This window comes from Channa argus, chromosome 20 (assembly GCF_033026475.1).
Source record: "Channa argus isolate prfri chromosome 20, Channa argus male v1.0, whole genome shotgun sequence".
In the NCBI taxonomy this organism is placed as follows: Eukaryota; Metazoa; Chordata; class Actinopteri; order Anabantiformes; family Channidae; genus Channa; species Channa argus.
Window position 1 is genome coordinate 4,255,786 of NC_090216.1, and position 27,691 is coordinate 4,283,476.

Below are 27,691 nucleotides of genomic sequence, written 5' to 3' on the forward strand. Positions count from 1 at the left end.
GATTTTTGTTTAAGCGCTCGACAGGCAGAATTACTGGGGCACTTAAGCCATTTTTAATGTTATTAGTAAAATCTTTGCTTCTCCAGTAAAAACCCATTTGCTATCATAAATAAGTGAAGTAAATTACTGTACTTAGTATAGTAGATATTTAAAGCCTCTTACATCAAATGAAAATGCATTTATTCCAATTGTCTCAGTTTCCTGAAGCTCGTTTAAAGGTGACCCTTTATTTCTGACATGCCCTGGATTTGGGGTGTGATTGATTCTGTTCATGATACTGTTCTACCCCCTGTGTTCATTTAGGGCAGGGCTTCTCACTCCAGGTCTACTGGGGCTGCTGTCCTGCCCATTTGCCAACTATCCCTGCACTGCAGTGGCTCTCGTATTCCTGGAGGGACTACGTCTGATTTAGGGGGAACTTTCGAGTATGAGAAAACAACCATTTTATTAAACTGAACCTAATAGTCTAGAAACATAAAATTCTATTTGCTCAGACAATGAAAAACATTGCATCAGTGCCATGTTTGGGGTTTTGTATTTATACTAACTTGCACTTTTATCTCCTCCTGTGAGAAGGAAGTAGTCATAGTTTAGAACCATTTTGCAGTTCATATACGTGTATGTAGTTTTTCTGAGGAACAAAACTATTCTCTGAAGCTACTGTCATTTGTGGCTTGGTGTGACACACTCTCACTGACATGTTGGATTGAAATGGAAGCTACTAATGAGATGTGGAGTCATTACCAACACACAGGAGGGGCAGAGTGACAGGTTGTTGAAGTAACTCGTACACAGCAAATCTCCCACTAATGCCTAAAACTGAACAGGGCCAATACGCTGACGTCTAGCTGGTTAGTGCAAACACGGACATAAATGGAGGGGCAGAGGACTGAGGTGGCCTACTAATGTCTAATTGAGGTCATTGGCTTTTAAAGTTGGACTCCTTGGAGAACAGACCAATGAGGCAGAATTAAAGTGAGGCAGATTTTTTACACTGCAGATGTCCGTCTGCTCGCTAGTCATAAACGTGCAGCCAGCACAGAAACATCTGATCTGTCACATGAAGGTGAACAAAAGAAATGAGAGTGCAAATTAGAGGATGTGCAGACAAGTTAAATTTCTGTGGCAGCAATTTCATCAAAGTTAATCTCGTTGCCACTGCCCTCATCCTCCTCTCTGCTCTCCAGCTCCTGGCTGAGCTCCTGCAGGAGTTGCTCCAGTTCTCGGTTCCTACGATACATTTGCACATAGTTCTGCTGCAGCTGTTTCTGGTAGCAAATTACTTTGTCCTTCTCCTCCTGCCAGATCCTGCGCTCCTCCTCAAAGCTCTCCGTTTGCTGCTCAACCCGCTGATGCTCAAAAGTTAGCTCTGCTTTCATCCTGTCCATCTGCGTCTTCATGCTCTGCAGGGCCTCAGTGTTTCTCTGCCGCTGGGCCTTTGCTTCATCACTCTCATAAACAAGCAGGTGCTCCTCTGCTTCCTGAAACACCTGACACTGTCTATTTCCTGCGCTCTGATTGGCCAAAGTGTCTCGGAGATGAACCAACTCTCCCTCGAGGCGCCCTACCTTTTCTCTGAGCAGCTCTGCTTCACTCTTGCGACGCTGAAGTTCGTTTTCACACACCTCCAGCTCCAGCGTTCGTGTGCGAGTTGTGCCGTGGGCCTCCTGGAGCAGGACCTGGGTGTTCGTCAGCTCACCACGAGTCTCTCGGAGTTGACCCCGCAGTGAGACGATCTCCCCCACACGCTGCGCCAACTCGCCTTGTATCTCCTTCAGCTGCTGCTTCAGCAACGAGATTTCCCCTGACTTCTGACAGACCTGAGGGGACAGAAGCAGTGCTGCTCACGCTGCATATTGAGTCAACATAAAAATGTAATTTGGTCTGTGGGCTTCAGTATCAGTTAATTTTTCAGTTATGTTGATCTGATTACTGTCATGACATGTAAATATTAAGTTGTTTTTACTGCTTTATCTTGAGGCAGTCATGTTAAACCACAAGCACCTTGTCCCACATATTTTGAATCAATTTAATCTCCAGTAAATCTATAAGAAATTCTGTGCTTAGCCTCTACGTTAACCTAAACAAACCCATCTTTTCACTGTATTGAGTTCAACACTGACCACAGATGTTTTAATGGGATGAACTTAAAACCTTTTTTATTGTGGTCATAGTTATACTTGCTGACGAAAATGTCAGTGTCCCTTAACAGAACATTTGGGTGAGTTTACGAGTCGCTTGTACTGCTGCTCACCTCCCACTTAGTCTCCTCCAGTCGAGGCCCCAGTTGGATCTTCTCATGCTCGTAGGAGGTGCAGCGCTCCTCCAACTGCTCCCTCTCCTTCAGAAGCTGAGCAAAGTCCTCCTGCAGCTTCTTCTTCTCCTGCTGGAGCTGATAAACCTGCAGCCACACAAGGTGATTCCAAAAAAAATTACTTTGGGTCATAATGTTTGGTTCAATTATTGCCTAATTTCAGCATTTCATTGCCTTATTTTCATGTCAGCTGTACTGTGATTCTGACCAGAAAAATCAAGTCAGGTCAACACAGATTAGTTGAATCCATAAAAATAGTGTAACCACTAAGGGATAGAATGGTTTAAATGTAACTACTAACTTATAATAGCAAAAACCGTTTTAAAAAAAAAAAAATCTACATTTTGTTTAATGCTATAAAAAGAGGTATTGATATTTCAATGCATATAGAAAATAATACTGACCTGTTTAAAATTGCGCAAATTCAAGTTATGATCGAACTGCAGATATTCAAATATCTTTTCGCAAAAAATTCAGATGCTAATGAACATGAGAATGTTTTGCTAACTGATTGATGCTAACTGATGCTGATTTTTCTGCAGGAGTGACTACATTACCTGTTTTTGTAGGAGCAACAACATTTGTTTTCTTTTTAAGTTTCTCACCTGTAGTTGAAGCACTTGCTGTGCCCGCTGGGCCTTCTGAGATGCTACCTGCATCCTGGTGGCACAGCTCTGCCTCAGCTCCTCCAGCTCCAGTTCAAAGCGCTTCTGCTTCTCCTCATAAACCTACAAAAACAAAACAAAAGGGTTTGAGCGCAAAATAAATAGTCCAGTGATTAAGTAAAATTGGAATAATCGTACAGCATGATATGAATAGCTAAAAACAGAACAGACATACTGTGTTACCAACAGTTCTTCCCTACTGACCTGACAAATTGCAGCCTCATTATCATCCAAATTATCTCTGAGTTGCTGCAGCTCCAGCTCCCTTTCCTTCAGTTTTTCTTCCAGGTCCCTCACCACCCCTTCATAACCATCCACTGGGCCGGGTGAGCGCCCAGTGGACCCGCTGTCGGACAGAGGCTGCCCTCTGCCGTTTATTGAGCCAGAGCCTGTACTCTTACTGGAAGACGAGCGCCCGCTGTCTGAGTTGGAGTGTCCATGTACACTGATGGGTGCAGCACTTCTCATGGGCTCCTGGTGGCCAAGAGAGGCCTCTCCTGATGCCAGGCTGTAGCCCGTGCCGCTGTAGGGAGGCAGGCTGGAAAGAGAGTTTCGTCCAGAGTCGGAAAGTGACTGGTTGGCGCCGCCCCCACTGTTACGTGCGCCGCTGTATGAGCTGCGTTTCTCACAATAGGAAGGGGACACGTCCCTGTGGGTGGGGCTGAGTAGATTCAGATTGCTTTGGCTTTCTGATACATTGGCACCGTGGCGTGGGGAGAGGTACTGCATGGAGGTGCGACTCTTGGGAATGACAGGTTTGAAGGCAGTGGGCCGCAGCACTGTTTTTTCCATGTTCTAGAGGAGGAACATAAAATTGGATGAGTGAAGGACTTACAACAAACACTGCTGAATTTAAGTACCTAACGCTTTTTGTTTACTCAAAGAAAAATGTGACAATCTAGTACTGGGTCAAAATCCTTTTATGTCAAACCTGATTAAGATCACATTAACATGAGCAGAAGCTGCAGAATTGCTTTTTGGGACCATTGTACAATAAAACTAAATTGGTACGATGTGTTGGACCACTGCAGTCTATGCTGCAATTAAAGTTCCAAAAACATACTGTATTAAAATGTATAGAAATCCAATGTATAGTAATATAGGTTTTTACTTTTTAAATCAGCATACTCTTATTCAAAAGCCTCACCTTTTCAAGTTTTCCTGACACAGGGATCAGTTTTGGTGGAGGTCCCCCCATATTCTCATTCAACCCTGATCCTTCTTTAGTCTCATCAGCATCGCTTCCCGGGCTGGCAAGTCTTACATGGTTGTCATTCCAGTCACCCACATAGTCCTTATTCAGATATGTGTAGTTCCCACTCTCCAGTCCCCTGAGGGATGTAGTTGAGTTCTGTTGTAAGGAGTCCTGGAAGGACTCAGAGCCCAGGCAGGGGGCGCCTGGTGTGGGCCGTCGAACCCTGGCTCCAAGCTCAATACCCGAGCGGTGGTCCTGGTAGGGGCCAGGACGGGCTGTGATGAGGCTGCTGACAGAGCCCATAGGATCCAGAGTGGAGGCTGGCGGTGCGTTGATGGGAGGTGAAGGGCCAGAGTGGTGTCGTCTGCGGGTTCCTCCACTGAGGTTTGGGCTGTGGGGCTCAGCAGATATTGGCAGAGCCTGAACCAGTGCCATGGTGGCAGCTCAGAGGGGTCACTCGCTCTGAGAGGGAGAGATGGAGTTTAATCCAAGCTTCAACTATTATTCTTAAACAACAAAAATACAAAATGAAATGTGTTTAAGGGCAAATCACTGACATTTAAACCAGCTTTGTAAGCACAAATCTAGTCAAGACTCAAGATGAGTCTGCGGACCTTTTAGACAAGTCCAAGTCAAGTATTACATTCTGTAAAGTCTCAAGTCTTAAGAAAGGTCATTTCCCCTGAGACAGTACAGACAAATAACATGGTCTCCTTAAGGACAAGTCCAAGATTCATGTTGCGGCAATCTATTCCCTCTTTTTGCAAGAAAGGTCGACTCAAGTCTCCAGTCTTGTAGCAACTCTCACCCCAGGTCTTCATAAGCAATTTATCATATCCATGCATTTAAAAGGCAGAACATTGAACAGTCATGGTATTTAAGGACTTTAGGAGGATTGTTTTTCTCAATTTTATGTGGCATCTCAACTAGTGGCTGAAATGGCGTGATTCTCTCCTAGATGCCAACAAAAAAAAAAAAAAAAGCTTTTAAATCAGCATGAGGCTGCTTTCAGGGGTGTTTATGTCGAAACACAAAGTGACTATGACACAGACAAAACAAAGATGATATACAGTAAACTGAAGCATACAAATGTCCCACAAAACCATGGTGGCCCACACACAGAGAACCAGGACAGGCCATTTATTAAACCCACTCAAGCAGCACAAACAAGGCTTGAGGCATTCGGCTTGCGAGCATGAGGCAGCAGAAGAAAAGGGTCTCTTTTCATTTGTAAAATGGCTTCTAACATCCCGGCATTTTCCCTGACTGCCACAAACGCCCGTCTCCACACATCTCATCAGCCTTAGGAATAACCAAGATGTTCATTATTGGGAATAACGCCACAGAGGAGACGCACAGACGAAAGGTTACAGGTTAAACTTGCTGTTACACTTGCTGCTGGTGTTGAAAATTGCTGAGTAATACAAAACACATCAATGTATGAATACACTTGACTTTTGCCAAACTGGTGGCAAACATTGACAATATTCTTTGGCACATAAGTACTGTGATATCAGCAGCTTGTCCCGTGGGTAGTGAACAGTGGAGGGTTGTTCGAAAACAATGGCCAACAGGATGCACAATGATGAGGTCAGAGTGCACTCACAACACTAACAGCAGACCCAGTTGTTCTCTAAAAACACTGGTGAGTCACAGAATGAGGAATTTCAACTTAACGGGTGCGTCCTGTTCTTGAGTGTCAAACATGTCTAGCAAGTCAAAACTATGACTTAAGAAATTAAATGAATTACGAGCCTACGTCACTCAAATATGCTGTTTGTTGATGAGTCACTATGCTGAAAGACAAACAACCTGGGGACGTATTAATGCATTTGAGTCAAATGTTGGACCTCAGTCCTTCACTTTTACTCACAATTTTAAAGAAATATCTAAATTTCAGACGTGCAGTACAATTACAGTCAAGAATATCTCTGTTTTTCTGATATATAAAATCGAATACTTTGATAAAACCCAAACACTTTATTTGGACAGTTATCTGTGATGTAAACAAAGAACAAGCAAAATTGTTAAATAGATTTTTTGTAAACATGCTAAAGTCTCTTCATTAGAGGATTTCTGACATTTCTGACATAGCTCGTCTACCAGCACCACAATCTTGTTTCCATTTCAGGTAGTTTTTCTGCCGTTTATCTATGTATAAACAGTTTATACGTTTTAAGTTGGTCATCAATTTGTTTATTTTCCATTTTACACAATTATCCCCAGAAATTAAAACGAACTTTATTAAACAAATGCAAATGCTTTTAGCGATATACCATTGCCTGAACTAAGAAGGCTTTATGTTCAGAATACAGTAGGTCGAATGAGATCACCTGATCACTTACTCTTAAAAACTAATTTCACACAGTAATTATAGTCTTTTCTCTATGGTGTATTCAAAATAAACATCTTTTGGTTTGTCCTTTCAGGGGTCGCTACAGCGGAACGTGTTCCGCACGTTAATTTGGTATGAGTTTTTGGGCCGGATGCCCTTCTTGCCGCAACCCACCCATTTTTATTTGGGCTCAGGCACCAAAGTGGCCCTTGGTGGATTGGTGGGGCCACACCTGGTGGGGTGGGATTCAAATTCGTGGCCTTCTGCATGAAAACCCAATGCTCTACCACTGCATGCCCAGGATTTCCCTCTTCCTTTACCTACCCTGTAACCCTCTCACTTAAGATGAAAAACATAGAAACCACCACATGTCCAGCCAAGTCATTTTCCAAGCTGCCAAGTTTACGGAGAACCTACAAGGCTACTACTGCAATTAAACTGCGATTACCACACATTACACCCTCGAAATCTGGCTGATCCCTACTTAAACTCACAATGACAGACCTTGACAAATCTGGTACCTGGAGTACAGTATGTTGCCAGGATTTTAAAAAGGCTGAAAACAAACACACCCTACAAAACTCAAATCGTTTATCATCAAGTGTCAAGTGCTCCAACTACGACACAGTAATATGCCATCTCTTAAAGAGCTTATAAAAAGTATTTCATACAACACCAATGCCTTAGCTACTGTACAATTATCATAATTAACAAGCAACATGTATCGTAGGACATAGCGCACGAAAGCATTTCATTCTCTTGGTCCTAAAGCAAATTCTTAAGCCACCCTTTGTTCACATTCATGATTTTCTATACAGACATTACACTTTAGAGCACAGTGTGTCACGTCTGGTTTAAGTGAAAAAGCTGTTTTTCTTCAGATTTGTATTTCTGATTAGCAATCAAATGGCCCTCTAACACTTCCCATAAGTGAATAAACTAATCCCTCTGGACTCAGGATTGATCCTATGGAGACACTCTACTAAAGGAAAGCACAGGGGTCTCAAATGGTTTTTAAACCCCCATCATGACCATGCAGTCCTGGTTTCTCTTTTGTTGTCATAGAGACCAGGGCCTCCAACATTAGAGGAAAGAGGAGGGGAAGTGTCACAGGGCTGACTGGGAGGCCCCCCTTGGTGGAAAGCTCTATGAAAACCATCCAGGGGGGGGGGATACAGATAATATTCACTTAATGTGGAGTGTAAATATGCATTATTATTGTCGCAATTCACATTCTTTCTTTCTGCCATCAATCTGTATTTTCCTGAATGACTCGTTAATTGTTTGATCAATAAACTGAGGTGTAAACGTAAATACAAATAATAGTAATAAGAATTCTGTCAGTTATCTCAACTGATTAATTTCAGCAAAACCCTGCATGGTGACTTAATTACAGGTAAACATTCCCATTCTGTCGATGGCGTCAGGTGAATGTGAGCAGACTGTTTTTGTCTGGGAAAGTGCTTAAAATTCTTAATGCCCCACGGCCAGGCAGCAGTAGATGCACTAGTCAACCAGTCACTCCTCCAGCTTGAGGAATGCAGGGACACCAGCTAGTGAGACTGAGCATGGTCAGTGTGCACAAGCCAATGTGTGGATGGTGCGACTCAACAAATGCCGTATTTCTGATGCCACATGACTGACCTACCATAACTTGAGGGGAGATTTTGAGTAAATGCTGTTTGTCTGTTCTCCAAAAGGTAGACTTTGTGTCTCTGTAGCCATTGTGTCGTGGTCACTGTCTTGCTGCATCACTAAGCTTCTTCTTAGCTTCAGCTTGCAAACAGCCACTCTGAAATTATGCTATAAGATACCTTGAAAAACAAAGTGGTAATTGGTCCAGTGCTAGTCCAAAGCAGCTTCAGTTAGAGTCAAGATAAACTTAAACTACACCTGCATTCTTGTTTCACTGATTGGACTCCAGGTTTGCCAACTCCAGATGACATTTAAGCCCCTTTCAGACATGCACTGGAACAGTCTAGCGGATTAATAGCGAGAGAGTGGGCATGTTGATGAAGTTTCTATCACTCGACTGCCGTTCACCACCGATCACCAGCTGTGTGTTTCGTGTGGAGGCCCACTCAAGACAATGTCAGAGGCTAATTTCTCCCAACATTGTTTGGAGTTTATGTGAAACAGGCCACTGTAACATCCGAAGCCACAACATTAACACCACCTGATGCTTTTAATATAAATATGGTTTTTATAAATTATAAACTGATAAATGCTAATGCATTATTATGAGTTAAGTGATAAAATTGTCAGTACATAAAGTAGTTAAAATCAATTTTAGGTTTACCATCAGTGACGCTTAATTTTTATTTATTACAGTACATGATTTGCATTAATTAGCATAATGTTAATACGTTAGCCTACTATCCCAGGACAGAGAGGATACGCTATTTTAAACTTGTCGCAAGATTGAAATAACTATAACTCATCCTTCCTTCATGTCTTACATCTTATTTTAGAAAAACAGAAGGTATAACCAAGTCAAGAAACCAAAGGCCTAAGAATAATAATACAAGAATAATTCTATAATTCCAGATCAGCAGATTACAAAGTTTTGAAAGTTAAAACAATGTCAAAACCCCTTTAAAAGTGCTTATGGCCAGGTTGCCCCAGTCAGAACACGGAACACACCGCATTTAAATCTAGAACTTTTCCATGACATTCCTTGGCATGCAGGGTAACCTTTCATTGGCTGGATCTGTGATTGGCAATTAGAGAACGAAACAGTGTTAAAGCCTTTTTATCGAGGGCATATTACAAAGCTACAGTATACAGAGTATACTGGCCGTGCCCTGCAAGAGTGCAACGTCACACAGGGCTGCTTTCAGACAAACCGAAAGAGCCAGCACTAAACCCTTCTTTGTCCACGCCGTAAACACATCCACAGCCGCAGAGGTGAGAGCCTAAAAATATTCACTCACACCAGGTGATGTGTTGGCAATAAGGAAGAAAAGAAAACCTGTGTCCGACTTGAGGAAGATGTGTGGTGGAAGAAGCAGCGGCAATAAATGGAAGAAAAGGTGTCATAGTTTTCAGTAGGGAGCGTCTGCAAGAGACAAGGAACAAATAAGTGTGAAGATCCCCTCCTCCACTCTCCACCTCTCTGCCCAAACTTCTAAAGCCCACTTTCCCTTTTTGCCGCCCCCTCCCATCTCTTTATTCAACTCCTTCTCTTTGGAAAGTGGAACATAAAGGGGAAGAGTGACAAAGCTATTTTAGGTTTAGACAACCTACCTTTCCACAGGAAGACACCTGAACAACACTGATGCTCCCAACTAGGGCTGCACCACATAACTATGTGGCTGCTAATTACTGTTTACACATGTTCAGCATATTGATGACTTGTCTAAAGAGTGTAACATCTTCAAATTTGACCAACATTACAAAATAAGACATTCCCTTTGTGTTTGATTACTTCGTCACGCCTTCGTGGCATATTTAGCGTTAACAGTTTCATAATACATAATATAACCTCGGTTATTGTGGATTTTCTAGCACAGGATGTTTCATCTCTATTTCAGAATAAATAATAGTTACCTTCTTGATTATAGTATGATGTATCATTACCAGAAGCTTGACAGAATCTTTGGTTTTGTTTTAATAGAGTCTAACATAAAACAGCAGCCACTGGAAGTGGACAGTAGTTTGTTAATTTTATACTCCATTAGCTGTTTAACGGGCAATGATTTTTAATTTTACTGTTATGTAACTTTTACAGGTTAGCTGAGCCTAATGTCTTATTATTATGTATATTTTGGTGGAAAAACTGTCCTAAAACTTAACGTAGATCTAACATTTTCTGTCCTCATACAAGTAAGGAATTACAGTTTCTTTTCCAATGACACACATTAAACATGTATATACTGACTAATACATCCTTCCTTCTTTGACAGTGACTGTACAAGTCAAACAATCATAACCATACACCATTACCACCTTGATTACAGAATTAATAAAGCTTCCCTTTTCGCTAGCAATCTTTTCCATTGAGTGTCTTACCCCAGTTTGTTCTCTGCATATCTGCCGTGCTGTTGGACCAGCTCCCCCTTATCATCCAGCCTCAGCTCCTTCAGTGTCTCAGATTTTAAGTGGCTCAAATGTTCACTATGTTCTTGTTCCCCCGGCTCTTTTTCTGGCCAAACCTCCAGAGGAAAACTTCTCTAAACCTCCAAAAAAAGCAGCTCATTCTCAAGCCAAATGCCGCCAGTGTGAATGAGAAACCAGACCCCTCCCCTTCCACTCTCTTGTGCCCCCCTGCCAGCCCTCCCACCTCCTCTTCCTCCTTTTCCTCTATGCTCAGTCCAGCCTCTCTCTCAAAGATATACCTCCTCTCTCCCTGCTCCAATCCTCCTGTACCATTTTCTCTGACCAGAGAAAGTACACGGCACAAGTTCCTCTACTGCCTTTGTCAAAGTGGAAAATGAATAAAGAAAAAAGAAATGGAAAGGGAGCTGTCAGCTACAGGCCATTCTGCTGTCTCTGCCCAGTCCTAGCAGAAAAAAAATAAAAGAGTAAAGAATGAGGAACTTGTTGAGGACATCATCTCACTTTAAGAAAAGTGTCCATTAACCAAACGTAAGCTTTTTATCTGCCAAACTGAGTCATAATCCTAGCACATTAAATACAAAAAGAATATGAGTCACAAACCAGAGTGGAAGGTGTTCAGGATTCAGAGCAAGACATTTTAGGAGAAGGTGGGAACCTAATGTAGGAGATTAATGAGGTAACCACTATAATAAAGTATAAAAACTCTATTGAGCACTGCAGTTATGTTTCCCATCTGTCAAACCAAATCTAAACACAGACACACAAAAGAATGAAATTTAATTACACAGCCACACAAAATTAAAAAAGGTAACCTAACACAAATATTTCTCAGTAACGGAGAGATAAAGGTGATGTATGACATACTGAATGTCCTGCAGTGTGACCAATTTAACAAGACTGTGGCAGCAGTGATGAGTGGTTGCTGCAGCCACTTAACTAATATGGGTTTCAGAGGTAAATTCCAAATGCTGTGTGAAGGCAGCAAACATGCCTCAAAAGGACAGGTTTACATTTTTTCCATTTGAACACTGAAACCTTTTATGTGCTCTAATCTCCGATTAACACAGGCTTTTAGGAAATGCATCCAAAAGATGCTTTCTTTGTAAGTGACAAGGACCAAAATCCACAGTCCTCCTCTGTGCAAATTGGTGCAATCTGAGGACAATAAAAAGGTTTCAACCTTCCAATTTTGCCTGTTATTTTCTTTTCAAGAGGAAAACATGAGAGAAAGAGGAAACTGAAAAGATTCCCTTTGATTTAATACACTGAGGATTGGTTAAGTCACATTTTAAAATAAATTTCTGCGGAGAACTATGAAGTTTTGTTCCCCACTGAAATGCCTTTAACAAGTGATCCTTTGATGACAAGTATGAACAAGTGGAAAGATTAAAGCAAGTGTTCACTGTTCATATGGACACACAACTGTTGTTTTAAGACACACCTGAAAAACATGAACTTTCCCTTTAAGCAGCCTCTCTCTCTTAAATGTGCAACAGAAGAAAAATGTCAGCAAACACAGAAGCACTGAAAGGATAACAGAAACCGTCTACTAGAATATGTGTAAACCGGTCGTGATGTAGGTCATCTACATCATGTACAGTGATGGGTTATTATCAGTCTACAACTTCATACAAAACAATTTAAAAAATATAGATTAAACCTTGTTCACCAGGAACTTAGGCCATATAGTTTGTGCAATATTGATAAAGAAAATCTTCCAATGCAAGAGAGGTTGTAATCGCAAAGCTAGTAGCGACATTAAAGCCAAGAGTACAGGCATCTTCAAGGAAATTATTACAGCTATTTTAGTCGGACTGCAACTCCAGAGAACTGATGGCGCTGCCATTTATGTGACCGCAGAAAAAGTAACAATCTCGATTTAAGCATTGTTTACATTCTTCAAAAACAAAAGTTTGCAAAAGGCCTCACCACGTAGCCTGCAGTGATTTGGAGCATAGATTGTGCACATCGTCAGATTTAACACTACGTGTAGGCATGATGCAATCCCGCATATTGTCAGTAGGGCAATATCAAACGACTTTGGCACAACTACCCATATCTAGATATTCAACATGTATGGTGTTGCTGCAGTTTTCTCTGCCACAATCTCAACATTGCCCTCTTTGAGTGTTTATAAGTCTTCAGTTTATGTTGTCGAAAAGTGGATGTTCATGAGGCAGAAATGCTGGGAAAACTAAAGCTGGACCCTAAGAGGATTTTCACCAAAAATCAAGTTGCTAACTACAAACACAAAACAATGAGCTGAAAAACACTAAAACTATGGATATTCAACTAGTAAAAAGGACTATACATTTACAGTAACTTTTCCATATAACTACGATGTAACAGAGACGTATCGTCCTGGCTAACCAGTATATCAGGTTCCAGAAGTTAATTTTCCTCTGACAGCATTCAGTTTTTGCCCTAACCTGTAATCCACCATCTGGCCAAAATTATTGGGGTTAAAAAAAAAAAAAAGAAAAAAGAAAAGAAAAAAAGAAAAATAGAAGAAAAAATATGAAATGTGCACTCGAGCTCAGCTGATCAGCTCCCACAAACAGAGGGGTAAAGTAGGCTACGGGAAGTAGGCTATACCCCGACACCACGCTACACACAAAAACACAGATCTGTCCCTTTCCCTTGGTCCCTGCTCCTTTAACTAGGACGCACATGGGTAGGAACAAAGTTTGCCCTTCATGCACAACTAGGGAGAGAGTTCAAGGCCAGTCTTGGTCATTCTCGATGGGAGGTCTAGAGAACACTGAATGTGCCAGAAGTCCCATCTTGCTGCATCTAAAGCAACAGAAGCCGCTCTCAGTTAGAGTCCGAGTTTGGAGGACAAACACCATCAATCAGCTGCCCCGAGGCCACCAGTGCTGCAATAAAGAGGCAGGCTGGAAATCACCTCTGTGAATACCACTATTAACACTACCTCTTTATGTGTGTGTGTGTTTGTGTGTGTGTGTGTGTGTGGGGGGGGGGGGGGGGGCAGTATGACTCAGCTGCTTTTTTGAGGCAGTTGAATTACGGGATTTACTGTACTAACAGCACAGTAACATTTTTAAGTTTAGGCAGTAGCAGGCATAAAGACGAGCCAGCAGATGTTGATTAGCTCTTTCATGGTCACCACTATTTATGTGTACTGTACATGTGCATTCCAAGAAATAAGTAGCTGGGCTAGAGACCATTAGTATTCCAACTCATTTGTTTAAAAAAATTTTTTGATAACATTGGAATGTCAAGGACACTGCAGTCTGTAGCAGTTACATTCCACTGTACAGTACAGTAGTATCTGAGAGCTTAATATACAGTAATTTACAAGAAGATACAGAGTCACTTCTTTATTTGTATTCTGTTTGACGTTAAACTATACCCAGGCTGACTAAGTCTAAGAAAATTGTAACTAGAAGGTTATTTGCATGTACACCAAAAAAATAAACCTTGGTTGTTAATATAGTTTATATAGATTGCACATGAAAAATGTCTTTAAATGGGCTTAATCTGCCAATGTTTACATTTGTCTGTGGACAACAATTTAATTTGAACCCATGGTCCCATAATTAAAATCTAGGTGACGTCTGATGTTCATTCATCAAATTCTGAACTATATTATGTATAGAGGAAACATAAAAAAGATTATTAATAGAATTGAACAATATAATACCCCTGTAATTCTCTGATCCATATATCAATGACAAAAGCTATTAAACTGAATTCTTTGTGGGCTTCTTAAATAGGCTTCAATTTTGTGGACCTGGCAAGAACCCTAAGAGTGATGACTGTGGCTTCCCTCTCAGTCTGCAGGATATTCAAGGAAAAACCCATGAGGGAAATTGGAGTAAAACTCTAGTTATACACAAAAAATTCCAGTGGAGTTTTGCAGTAAGGTTGGAACATGTGTCTGGTGGATTCAAGTTTATTTCTTCGGTCATCAAGTTTATTATGCTACAGAGACGCACACATATATTTCTGCATACATGCCAATTTCTAGTTAGCATTGAAAGTGCTTCCTTAGAGGCTACAATTGTAATATTATCTGTATCTACAGTAGATGCCCAGCAGGTGGTCATCTCCCTTTATACTGCCTTCTTCAATATTTTCTTAAGAACGGCTCACGCTGGGACCAGAAACTGACAGAAAGCTAGGCCATCCATCAGTGTCCACGCTACCTGCGGTGAGGACATCACTCCCACTGGACAACTCGCTAAAACTGGCATCGACCAGCAGGCCCTTTGGACCACTTACCTCCAAAATAATTCACCATGGCACAAAGCAATTGACAAACACCTCTAAAATAAAACTAAGCAGTTAGCAGGGGGTTGTTCATCAGTTTCAGACACAAATGAAGAGATGGGAGGAAGAATAATCTTCAGAAATGGGCTAACTGTACTGAGCTGGCAGGGACCCGACCTATCGACACTCTGATGTACTCTATAATGTGCCAAAGAGATTAGGGTTACGCCTCCAGCTTTGGAATTAGAGCAAAACACCATCCATGATTAAGATCTGTTGTGAACTCCCACATAGCAAGAATGTGTCAACAGTCACACAGTGTAGAATGCACACAGCCATGTGCACTGCAGGCTGCAGCCACTTCATCACATCGATAAAACTTCAACCAGAAATTACTTTTAAAGAGGGAACCTTGTGAATAAAGATTCCTGAAGTAAAAAAAAAACATCATTCTTTAAGGTCATAGGAAAAGATAGAAAGTTCTGTTTCACAAATCAAAAAACTAACACAAAAAAGTTCCAAGTTCTCCACTGTCAAAACTAAATCTAAATTGCAAATGACTCTACTTACCAGTCAACGACACCCAATGTTTAGCTTCTGGAGGCCTTAGAAAAGCATAGGGTGCAGGGCAAGAGACCATCCCAGGAACTCATGTGAGCGAGTAGATTTTCATTCTCTCCAACGCTCAGCTTTGCCAGACTGGAGGGACGAGAAGCAACAAAATGCATGTTGTTAATGCAGCAGTGAGACTGTGGAGAGCTGGAAAACCCTAAAATGTGACAAGTGTGTTTACAGACGTCAGGAAGAAAGAGGAAAATCTGAGTCATGATGGCTAAAAACCTTTGCATAGAGGAAGGCTGAGGGAGAGGGGATTTTCCATATCAAGGGTGACAGCTCAACCCAAAACTAGCACCCAGTGTACAAAACAACTATCCAAAAGAGAGAAATGAGAAAATACTATGAAAAAATGGCAAAGGCGGCCAAACCCAACAGTCATTGTTTAAGACTTTTCAATGCTCTGCTGTCAACACCACCTTAAAATCGGAAACTAGGCAAAGGGTATGGACAGTTTAACAGTCTTGTACTGTTATACAGACTAAACAATTAATAGAAATTACAATCTAAATAGCTCAAGTGGGAAGTAATGAAGTACAGATACTTTATGTCTAAACTTTAATAGCAAAACAAGCTGTGAGAGAGTGAGAGTGGAGCAGACGCTTACTGATTAATGTACGACCCCTATTTGGAGCAGCAGGATAAAGAATGTTTGCTGGAATTAATGTTACAAACCACCTGAAGGGCATTTCAAACTGTACGGGCTTTACTTAAAGCTTAGCAAAATGTCAGCGCTTCCATCTGTGCTGAGGAGACTGTGGCTTCCCGCATGTAATGTGGCTCAATCCAGTTGGCTTTAAGACGGCTTATTCAATACTACACTGTAATACTTCCAAACCGTAGGGTGTACTTCTTGTCCTGTAAAGTACAAGTAGTAGTAAGTAGTTTCTTATAAAAGGTTCATAGTCAACATATAGATCCTAAACAGGTGTTTACTTAAGTGTGGCGCTCCCCTCCACTGCTACTCTGTGCAGGAAGAGATAATCCTCATTAGAAAGAAGAAAAAACAGCAGAGGGTGAGATATTGAAAGGAGCATTTAAGTGCACTTAGAGAGTGCAGGCGAGCATTGGGATTTAACTTAAAGCCAATAAATTATTCACTTGGCCACATATCAAAGTGCTGTTAAAGCACAAAGAAATAAAGATCTGTGCACTTGTCTGTGTCCTGTGGCAGTTAAGTCAGGTCACCTCAGTCTTCAGATCCTAGAGCAAAGTAAGATTGCGAATTTTGACAAAAAAATACAAACAGACTAACTTTGCAAAATGTTCACAGCCACTTGTATTGATTAAAAGTATAGTTTACTTTAATCAAAATTAAGTACCAATAAAATAACAGTATTATAGGGCTTATTGTAATAATGATGAGGTTTCAAAATACACAGTTATTCCATCAAGAAATTGTTACAACCTGTAAATTTCCGTTTATTCCCATCAAACCAAAAATGACTGAAGAACCAGTTATGGATACAGACATGGGCCATTTAGTTTTTTTTGTTTGTTTGTTTGTTTGTTTGTTAATGCCCACACCTTTGGAAAAGCCAGTGACATTTGATGTAGTACACTGTTCCAGGGTTTCCAATAGAAAAATGTTGGTCATTTCTTTCTTGTGCAGCACTTTTGGTTGTTAAAATGTTTTACTTGACGTTTACATTAAGTTTGAGTATTATTAAAATGTGTATATTGCACATAAATAATTTCTTCCAATCTACTAGATGTTCGCCAGCTCCTGGTTCCCAAGCTGATAAATGCTGCATTATGTTCACCAGTTAGCAGCAAATTTTCTTGGTCTTTTGGTTTTGCATGCGAATAATCGTGCTTCTTTCACTGAAAACAGCTGCTTTTTGCAGCTGTAAACGGTGCTACAGGAAGAGTTAGAGGGGCAACTACATTCAAGGAAAACTACAGTATTCATGTGATCCATTGTTATTTGAAAACATTACTTGAAGTTGCTGGTCAGAAGGTTGCATTAAATAGGATATGGTGCCGAAAGTAAATTTTGATATCTATTAGGAAGGGCACTGTAATAGAGGGGAAGTAATGAGTATAAATGTGGTTCTGTACTTAACAGGCTTTCAGGGGCGTGCACACACACACTTGTGAACACGTGTGGATACACAAGGCAAATAGACCATTGAGGAACAGGGTGTTGGCCGGCTTCTTCCCAATCCAAACACTGCCACCGCACAGTACTTAGGATTTATTTTTCTAATGCTCAGCTGTATGCCAAAGATTCCAGGCAAGTCAACATACTGTAAGAGATGGTGAAACCAACACACCTTGAACAAAGGAGATTCAGAAAATAGGGAAATAGACATCAGGCAAGTAGACATGTTGACAATACTGTACTCCATACAGCAGGGAATATTAAATGCTAATACTAAAACATCAGTTATTTTCATTTGACAGCTCCACGCTTGCATACAGAGCATAATAGCATACATTTAAAAAATGAAAAGAAATAGAAGATAAGACGTGTTTAGAAATTCAGAAATCCTACAGCTGTTTATTTAAAGAAGAGCCAATGGGCAGTCGGTAGGTGGGACATGCAATGTCTGCCTTGCTTGGAAAGTAAAAAGATGGCCCACATGGAAAGCATCACATTCAGCAAAAAGAAAAAGAAAAATCTCCATTCTCTCCAACATTGAGGTTTGGCCTGGAAGATCCTGAAATGACAAACATCCTTCTACATTTTAGAAACATACTGACAGATATGCCTAATGTAGTGTGTGAGAGATTGAAGATAAGGATGAAAGAAAGGAGAAAGTGCTTTTCTGGAACAAACACTGTGAAATAAGTGGTTATCTGGACAGATTTCAATCAACAAGCAGTGACTTTTATTCTAAGGTATACGTGTCTTGATATTACAGCTTACTTTAAATAAGTAAGTGATCAAACTAAATTACTTGCTTTCTTGATGCATATGCAGATCCTTTTCAGATTCATTGGTTAGTTGCTTAATCTATAAAATTAAACAGTTTCCAAAGACTAATCTTAAATTTATGACTATTTAAGACATTAATAACTGACAGATACACCGTTGTAGCTGTTCGTGGCCCAAGCCTGTCAACATTTACCAGTGTTCTGCAGTCATGTTTTCTTTTCTTGTATTTAAATGTATAGGTATCAAGTGTATAGTTTGTAAAACAGAAAGGACAAAAATTAATTTCTTATTTCTTCAACTATAAAATGTCCTGTACAACTGATCCTCCATGAGTAGGTAATAATGGATGACAACTAAAAATTAGAGGGAAAAAAAAAAAAATACGTAATGAAACTCTAAAAAAAAGTCAATGATGAAAAAAACACAACAAAAACATAACTAACTTTGCTTACTTTTGTCTTTTACACAAATCAGTGGTGGATAAGGTCGAGCATGGAAAAATTATTTCGCTGAAATGAAAGCAAAACGTTGTGGTTTGCTGTATATCTGCAGAACAGAGAGTGCACACACTGATCCCTGACAGCCAAAACATTAGGAGGTATTATTGTTGTGGCTGACTGGTGTATGCATCAGATGTCACAGTTTCGAGTATCATTACGTATGTATTAATAGAAAGTGCTTTTTATGAGTCATCCATCTCATGGCCTCTAAGAAGGAGAATAATCAGGCCGGAAATCCCACAGAGAGTGAGGAGAAATGTATTTAATATAATAATTTAATATCCAAACAACCAAGAGGGAGGTGTCGCCCCACTTATACAAGTGCAGCTACACACTGTACCTCTAACTGAAAGAAAACCAAAATAGACAAGGATGGAGACATCAGATAACTTAAAGATGTTTTGAAATTGATAACATAAACAACTTTTCACTCTTTGTTCAAACAGAATAAAGAGTTATGACTTTCACACTTTAATTGAAAAGCCATGTTTGAATAACCTTGAAAACCTGTCAAGGAAAGACATTCGACCTTGTTAGAAGAGTGGAACAGATGTAAATGTTAAAGATAAGTCCTAAGTGGCATCAGACAGGACAAGACATGAGTATTTCAGCTAAAAGCTACAACTTCAGATGGTGACAATGATTCAATAGAGTCATCTCAAAATTAGTTTGTACATGCACTGAACATACCTACAGCAAGTATGGCAAGTCAAAGGTGAAGCAAAGAATTTGTGACATTTAAAACCGGGGGTTTGTCTAAATCCTGACTGTTCATGTGCTGTACTTTGGCCCATCTGTCTTCATTTTAGCAATGTTGCCACATTCTCAGACATTAACTGGAAAACAATGTCATCGTAATTACAAACAAAAGTAAGACCCAGCTTGTAATAAACTGGAGTTTAATTTGCTACAGGTGGACAGGATATAGGGTTTTTTTTCTTCGTGGACCACTGTAATCTGATATACACCTCCATCTTGAATTGCTGACTTGTATGTCCTGTGTGTCTGTTTCTGTGTTTTGTCATGTTCCCAACCACAGGCTGAGATTCACACTACCAGCAACAAATCTCTTGCCAGCAAGATGGAGGTCATTCACTGTGAATGGAAAACCATTGCAGTCATTGACTGCATTTCGTCCACTTAACAAGGTTACTCTCTTCAAAAAAAAAATAAAATAAATAAATTATCGGGGAACAAAGATAAAGAAAAAACCTGGTTAATGATTATCCACATACACATCAGCAGATCGATAATTGATAGGATCTGATTTCTCCTTCACCTCTGCTATATTTATGTAATGCAAGTTACAGGGATACAGAACGGCTTGTTAAATGAAATCGCAGATATAAGTATGTCTGGTGGTGGCGGACACATCAGAAAAACACAGTCCAGTCACAGCATATAGCATGTAAATAAACACGCCCGCAGAACTACAGCTTCACCAGAGCCCAGCGATTTGTCGTTGGTAGTGTGAGCTTACCGAAAGGCTGTGGGCTGCACCACACAGAGTTTGAGGTGGATTACAGCAGGACACTGGGCAGTTGACGCAGCTGAAGAACCCATGAGTGGGGGAATGAGTGGTAGGGAGAGCAACAAGGAAATGAAAGGCATGAAAAAAAGGCAAATAAAACAGAGAGAAGTATGACTCAGAGAGGCTACATGCCTGTGCTGTACATCAGCACATATGGTCCTCCCTGCAGCAGCTGCAAAGGTCAATCACACTAACTACTATCGCCAATCACAGATGGAAAAAGAAATGTTGTTTTCCTTTTTTTTCTTTTTTTAGCATGTAATGATCCGTAAGTAACAACAGATGATGCAAAAACTACACATTGGTGCTGTGCAAAGCATTCTCCTGACACCACTTACTTTTTGGAATAAACTCAGACTGGGTAACAAAGCCAAACACGACAAATTTGTGCCCATGTATTTCTACCAGCTACAGTCAATAAGATATGAACAAAACTAAGAGTCTACAGTCATGTTAGTGCCTGTATGAGGTATAATGTTTACCATGTTGACCATGACCTTTATTTAGTGTTATAGAGCTACAGCAATGCATCAGCCAAAATAAGTTTACTGCAAATGTTTTAGTAGGTTTGCGGATATTAACCAATAAGTACAAGTAGATTTAAGATAATTTTGTAACTGTGTCAGTTTTAGATGGTTTGTCCACCAGAGAACAGAGACAGGCTGATTTTTCAGTCCTAACTTCTCACAATAAAACAGAAAAAACAAAGATCTTAGAGATATTTGTCAAGAGGATCTGCAAAAATGTGCATGCTAGCACTTATTCATTACCAATGAACACAGGTGAGGCAAGAATTGTCAATATTAATATCTGCAGCAACTTTCAAAACATCAGTTCGACAGTTGTCAAAGAATTTTACTCCAACTACAAATGTCAGTCTGGTGGTGCAGGGAGGAAGGTCAGTGGATCACAAAGTAAGAGATTTTCATTCACCAGGTAGAACATTTTATGACAATTGGTACTTTCAAACCCAAGGGTTCTAGGAACTGAGTTACTGAATAGAGAACTCTACACAACTATATACTATCAAGGACTTCTTTTTGTTTGCATTTGCACTGCCAGCACTGAAGTGTCTGAAACAGGCTGACAGTAGATATGTATTTATGCATACTTATACTGATGTGACGTGAGTCTCCAAAGTTTTATCCAATAAAAGATGTTCAGCTTTCCCCTTAGTCAAAGTCCCAATAACACCTGTAATATCAACAACAATATCAACAGCTAAGAACACAAGCCCAACTCCCCAAATATTATTGCAGACTCTGACCACTAGACTCCCTCGGCAGAGGGGCTGTGGGCTGGTGAGATGACAGTGGTCTCACATGGCAGAGCAGGCTCACAGTGCTGAAAATATCAAATCCAATTTACCAACAACTTAAACGAACACTTCTACTAAATCCAAATGGAAATTTTCTCACATGAGAAATATCAACGCCACACAGCACACACACCAAAAGTGACAACAGAACCTAGCAAAAGTGAGATGACAGCACTTCTAGGACAAATATAATGCAGCTTTAAGCCTGGCTCAAATTCTCCACTATGACCGTGGAGAAAAGTGCCTTATCAAAGCAGCTGTGGTGACATACAAACGAGAGGATCCGCTGATTATTCAAAGAGCCATCCCGTGAGCCATGCTGCTGCCGTGTCTAAAAAGTACTGAGCCACACAGAATGTATTAAAACCAATGCAGTGTGAGTAATTCAATTACTTCAGGATCCAATTTTATGCTTTAATAGATAAAATGGACACATTTTCCCCGCACTCACCAACTGATGTTGATGATTATGACATTGCTGCAGGGGCAGCTAAGTCTAACCACTTTGCCACCTTACTGAGGGCTGTTTACAGAATTACAAACTTAATCACAGTTGCAGCAATTACCTGAGACCTATTTAAAAAGTGCCTACAGGAAAGTGTAGTAACATGGGTCAGGTCTAAGGACAGAGAAGGTGCAAACATTTGGGAGAGATTATGAAAATGAATGCACTTCTAGTTGTAGACCAAGGATTGCGGAAGGAGAGACAGGAGATATTCTATTTCTATTCACAGCATATTAGAAATTTACAGGGATTTAAAAAAATAAAATAAAAATCAGAACAGCAGGTTTCATCAGTGGACCCTTAATAGAATACAAACTGAATTAATAGCAATGTCTCTGCTTTCCATCTCATTTAAACGTATACCCACCCGGAGTTTTCTAACTCCAGCAAGAAATCTGTGAATTCTAAGAGCTTAATTTAGCCAGGACAAAAGCTAAATTCTACTGTACAATACACTCCATGGAGAAACTTAGCCCTTTCAACCCTACAATTTGGAATGCACAGAGTCTGATAAAGACTGATATAAAAGGTACAAAAAGCTGCTGGACTTAAGTGTATGGCAAACGTTCTCAAAGACGTACAAGAATATGGGCTGACATTAGGGAAGTTAGATTTGGATGAAGTTGATTTGGTACCATGGTGACCGACCATTTATATTGAAATGGGGCCATTGGTTAAAACGCCAAGAAGAGAGGGGACAGAATATGGCAATTTGGGAGGTAAAAGATGTCCACAGATTAATGGCAGCTGTGCTTGCACCTGAAAATTGGGACAAAGCAGAAATCACATGAGGTTTCATCAAAGGGAACTAAGTACTAAGCCTTTGTCATGCATCTCTGTTCCTAAATCCCCTGAATACTTTCTATATTCCGTAGGTATTTGTTACCGCAGACGTCACATGATCCCATCAGGACCAACGCTTGGCTTAGGACAGCAGAACAAGCCAGGGGAAGAAAAAGAGGATAGATATGACCCATTCCTGGGCTCAGGGATCTAAGTCTTTGAGACCTCACCCTAAGCTTCTTGTTGCCCTCAAACAACTGTGCAATCCAGATGTGAACAAAACTCAGAACAGCCTAAGAATACCAAACTGATCCTGAGGAGGAGAGAGGGTCATGAAGCCAGTCTAATCTATTAGGAGGAAGAGGGGAAAAAAACACGTTAAAACCAACTGCGCTCACTTTGTTTTGTCAACATACTGCATGTGTTGTATATTCAGCATGTTTCCTGAGTTTTATGCTAGAGCAAATTTTTATCAAATAGCAGTCTGCCAACTAAAACAACCAGGACATCCTCCATAAAGATAGATAGACAAATAGACAAAACAAAAGATTCCCTTAAGCAGAAGACATTTAGGTCATGATTCCAAGAACTAAAATAAGAAATGTAAGTCTTTAACTTTATCTCTTATTTTGTCATCTAGAGTCTAAACACACACAAGCCCAAAGCCTATTTTTTATTCCGAGTCATTGTTTAGAAAGCCACATAGAGTTACAGAAGGATTACTTCAGATTATTTTAAACACTGCGGTGTGGGAGACTGCGCAACATCACAACATCACTAATTACAGGAAGCGACCAGTGACAGGAAAGTAAATTCAACACAATAGGAAAGTACAAAAACAAAGAAACCCACAAAGCACTAAATCAGCATTTTTTTTTGACATGGCAAGGCCTCAGAAAAACTAAACAACACAGTCTTCATGTTGGCTGGCAGCTGAAAGCCTCCTACTGGGTTTCCATTGTTGTCTTGTCTTCTAAAGTTTCTCTTTTTGATTTGTCCTTCAAGGAGAACATTTCTAAGCCTAATACAAAGGGATGAGGGGATTTCACCTTTAGTTTAAAATTTTCACCATTATACTACAGAGAAGAACTGTTTTAGAAAATGCATGATTGATATTGTAAATAAACACAAGTCCAAAGTTAAATGGTCTGCAGTTATAGCGCTTTTCTACCTTATCGGTACCCAATGCAGTAGGATCTCACACACACACACACAGCAACTAACTGCCGTTCAGTGTCTTGCTCATAGACACTTCAAAATATGACAGGAGCTCAAAATTGAACCAACAACCCTGGGACTGGGCTTTACCTCATGAGACCCAGTCACCCCAGTTACACCAGACATCAATAAGACGTGCTCCTAAAATAAGTTGAAAACACCACGTCCTACTTCCTTTCAGGCTCTCTAACACTGCCCACAGCCCTCATCACTTTCATTGCATATATCTCAAGGTTGTCCATACTTTTTTTAGCAAGTCTTGCTTCAATAACTGTAGTTATCACATAAGAAGATGCAACGTTGCTTACTAAAATACGCAGACCTACCGCTGTTCCTGTCACCTAAGCCACTTTTACATAGTCACTGGAATTCTGCCTCTGCCTCTCAAAACTGAGGCCCCGCAGTCCATCCTTTTAAGCTTGCTGAGGTAAGGCCTTGACCTGTGTTTGGTTAAGATGAAGACATTTGAATACTACAACCTGCAGAGTTGGAAGTTGAAGGTTGGAGCTGGAAGACTTGCTCTGCTGTTGAGCCTTTTTGTTCTTCTTTTTCATGTTATCATCTTGTTTCAATTATTTGTCGTTGGTTTACAGCGGAAACCGCTTCAGCCAAAAATAAACACTGCTTGTTTTAAAACCTCTTTACTGAAATACATAGGACAGTGCTGCTGTGCAAATATGCACCATAAAATCCTGTTTAATCATCAGATATTTAATTTACTAAAAAGCAAACCTTTGTGCAAAATACAGACTTACATTAGCGTTTCTTCTAGTAAAAAACAGTGCACCGGGCAATGTAATAATCCTATGAAAAGTGCCTCTGTGTTGAGCCAAAAGTGGCCAAGTAGTGTCCATCGGGGGAATGCCACTCATTTTAAGAATGCAATAAGTTATTGCTGTGCCCCTGTACAGTCAGTACCTGTGAGCATGAACCACTTGCTGAAAAACAGACATTGATATAAAATTGTCCACTGTTCCCACAGATGTAAGGTACTGTAGACCAGCAAAATTTCCCTTGTGTCATGAGTTCAGAAAGTTAACAATAAGCAAGAAGAAAAAAAAAAAAACGGTCAACACTTCAAGAATTGTGTACATAATACACACTGCTGTGTTCACCCATGTTGTGTAACCAAATCCCTCAACTTGGACACTAAAGGATGGTAGGCAGATGTGCCAGTTTATTTTTCCACTGTATTCACAGTTGAAAATGCTTACTCACGGTGTCTTTCATTCCTGACTTGGACCAGGGTCCATCTATTGAGTACATAGGCCACAGAAAAGGACTGAGGTGCTCAGTTTGTTCACATGTAAGAGATTTGGCAGCGGTTACATTCTGATTAAAACTCAGACAAAGCAATGTCAACCCCATTTTGCTATGAAGACCATAACTTTCTACTTCCACAATGTCAGCAACTCAATCAATGTTTGGAGAGGACCTAGATTGTTTTATCCCAAATGATGCTTGTGAAGCCCAACAGAAGGTTTTTGTTAAGATTTACAAAAATTCGAAGAAAGCTCATCAGCACTTCAAACCGACCGGCTTTTACTCATGTTTACAGCCAGCATTTGATCAGAACCCAAACGTCTATTTCTATATGAATGAAGCATAAATGTACCAAGTTTCTTTTTAAGGAGATGGAGGAACGTGCTGAGGGTCCTTGATAAGTAAACTGTTGATTTATGATCTGGACTAAAGCTGAAGAGTGGCCAGGAAATGAGTCTGGATTTACTGTAGGAGACACTTTTAGTTATGGCTGAACCCACTCAACCTGTCACGTCTGATGCATGTGTTGATAAAAAAAAAGGTGTGTGTGTGGGGGGGGGGGGGGGGGGGGGTGCTGTAAATACTTCAAGGGCTTCCATGTAGTAATTTACGCAGTAAAATGTTAAATACACTTAATTTCCAATGGTTTACAGAAAGCGCGTGTGCGCGAGGGGAACTAATGTTAACGTTACCGCAAGTCGCGGTCTTCATTTACACACCTGTGCAAAAGAAACACGGAGCCGCCTGCAGGCGACTACAAGCTATAAAAAGGACACACACACACACACACACACGTAACGTTATCATCAAGCCATTTTTGTGTTAGTTAAAGTAAGAAAAAAAAGAGCAAAAAACCTACCATGAAGGGCGAAGTGGACGGTTCGGGACAACTTAGCTTCTCTCTTACGTTCTGTGAAGTCTGTTGAGAAAATCCGGACGCCAATGTGTCCTCTCCTTCTAAAATCGTCTTATCCGCAAGCTCGTGGCTTTACCGAGGTCCCGTTGACAAAAATGCATGTCGAACTTCTTCCTCGCGCTCTCTTGCTCCGCTTCCTGCCGTTCAAAGCGCATTGGTTGCTGTGAGAGACTCGAACAAGCGCCGCTCGTGTTTTCTAAGAACACATCGAAGCTGGCGAGCAAATGACGGCGACATCCGGGTATGGATTCCAAAATAAAGTAGCGTCGTGAGCGTCTCTCCTCCGGTGATCTGCCAATGTCATCAAAAGAAAGACAATTTCTGCCAGGGATAATAATAGTAACTATTATTATTATCGTTATTATTTAAGAATGTCATGGCAAGTCAAATCTTACCTCATAGTTTATGTCATAATTTGATCTATTTTACATTTTGACATAGAATGTCAGAATTCAGCATTTTTATCTTAAGTCTCTGTTGATCTCAACTCATAACCAGTCTTGAAAATATCCACAATCAGGTGCCCTGCAACTGGAGGACAACCGGCTCTAACAACTGGGCCACAGCTGTCTATAATCCAGTTAGGTTATTAACCTTTATGTTTGTGCTCCTTTAACATGTGATGATTCATTTGTTCATCAGTTCAGCTCACTAAGAGTGTTTAATTTAAAGGCGTTTTTGGTGCCCTGATGATAAATATCAAGGATTTCGCATAAATGGTAGAAAAAAAAAACAATCCCAATTTAAACTGGAAACCATTGTATTGTGACAGCTGCTATTATTCTTTCCATCCTGTTTATACCAGCAAGGGCAGACTAAATAACACACATCTCTGTGTATGATACAGTGCCTTTCATCAGCACCAAAAACTACAGCCTCCAAAATGATCATACAGCATTTCTTAATGTTTTAAACCTAAAGCTGAACATTCTAATTTGCAAACAATTGCATCAAACTGATTTCATTATAGTTAGCAATGTCTACAATAAAAAAAATGATAAGTGGGTATAAGGGTATAAGTAAAATTGTCTTTCACTTATCCATCTTAATGCCTTTATTTTGAACGCCAGCATACAAGCTTCCGGTATTGTCTTGTCAGCTGAGTACACCTGGGATTCTCCCCCTACCTCACACACAAACACACACACACACACACACAAACACACACACACACAAACACACACACACACACACACACACGCACACACACGCACACACACACACACAAAGAGTAATCGCTAGTGTCACCCTTTTGTTCACCATCTGCTCCAAAACCTGGGTCTTATCATAACATTTATTGTGAGTAAATCCCTAATTATAGCAAATCTAAGCTGTATCCCTGCAAACTATTCAGTGCAAA

General features: G+C 40.4%; 1 protein-coding gene across 1 annotated transcript; it reads right to left on the minus strand.

Annotated features, from left to right (window-relative positions):
* Nucleotides 1-521: 521 nt before the first annotated feature.
* LOC137105760 (leucine zipper putative tumor suppressor 2 homolog) lies at nucleotides 522-26,542 on the minus strand. The gene is made up of 7 exons (XM_067488330.1): nucleotides 26,275-26,542; nucleotides 15,372-15,500; nucleotides 4,127-4,636; nucleotides 3,184-3,774; nucleotides 2,920-3,042; nucleotides 2,255-2,401; nucleotides 522-1,820 (listed from the first exon to the last, which is right to left on the minus strand). The coding sequence occupies exons 3-7, from the start codon at nucleotides 4,607-4,609 to the stop codon at nucleotides 1,113-1,115; spliced, it is 2,052 nt and encodes a 683-aa protein (XP_067344431.1). The 5' UTR covers nucleotides 4,610-4,636; nucleotides 15,372-15,500; nucleotides 26,275-26,542; the 3' UTR covers nucleotides 522-1,112.
* Between the last annotated feature and the right edge of the window lie 1,149 nt (nucleotides 26,543-27,691).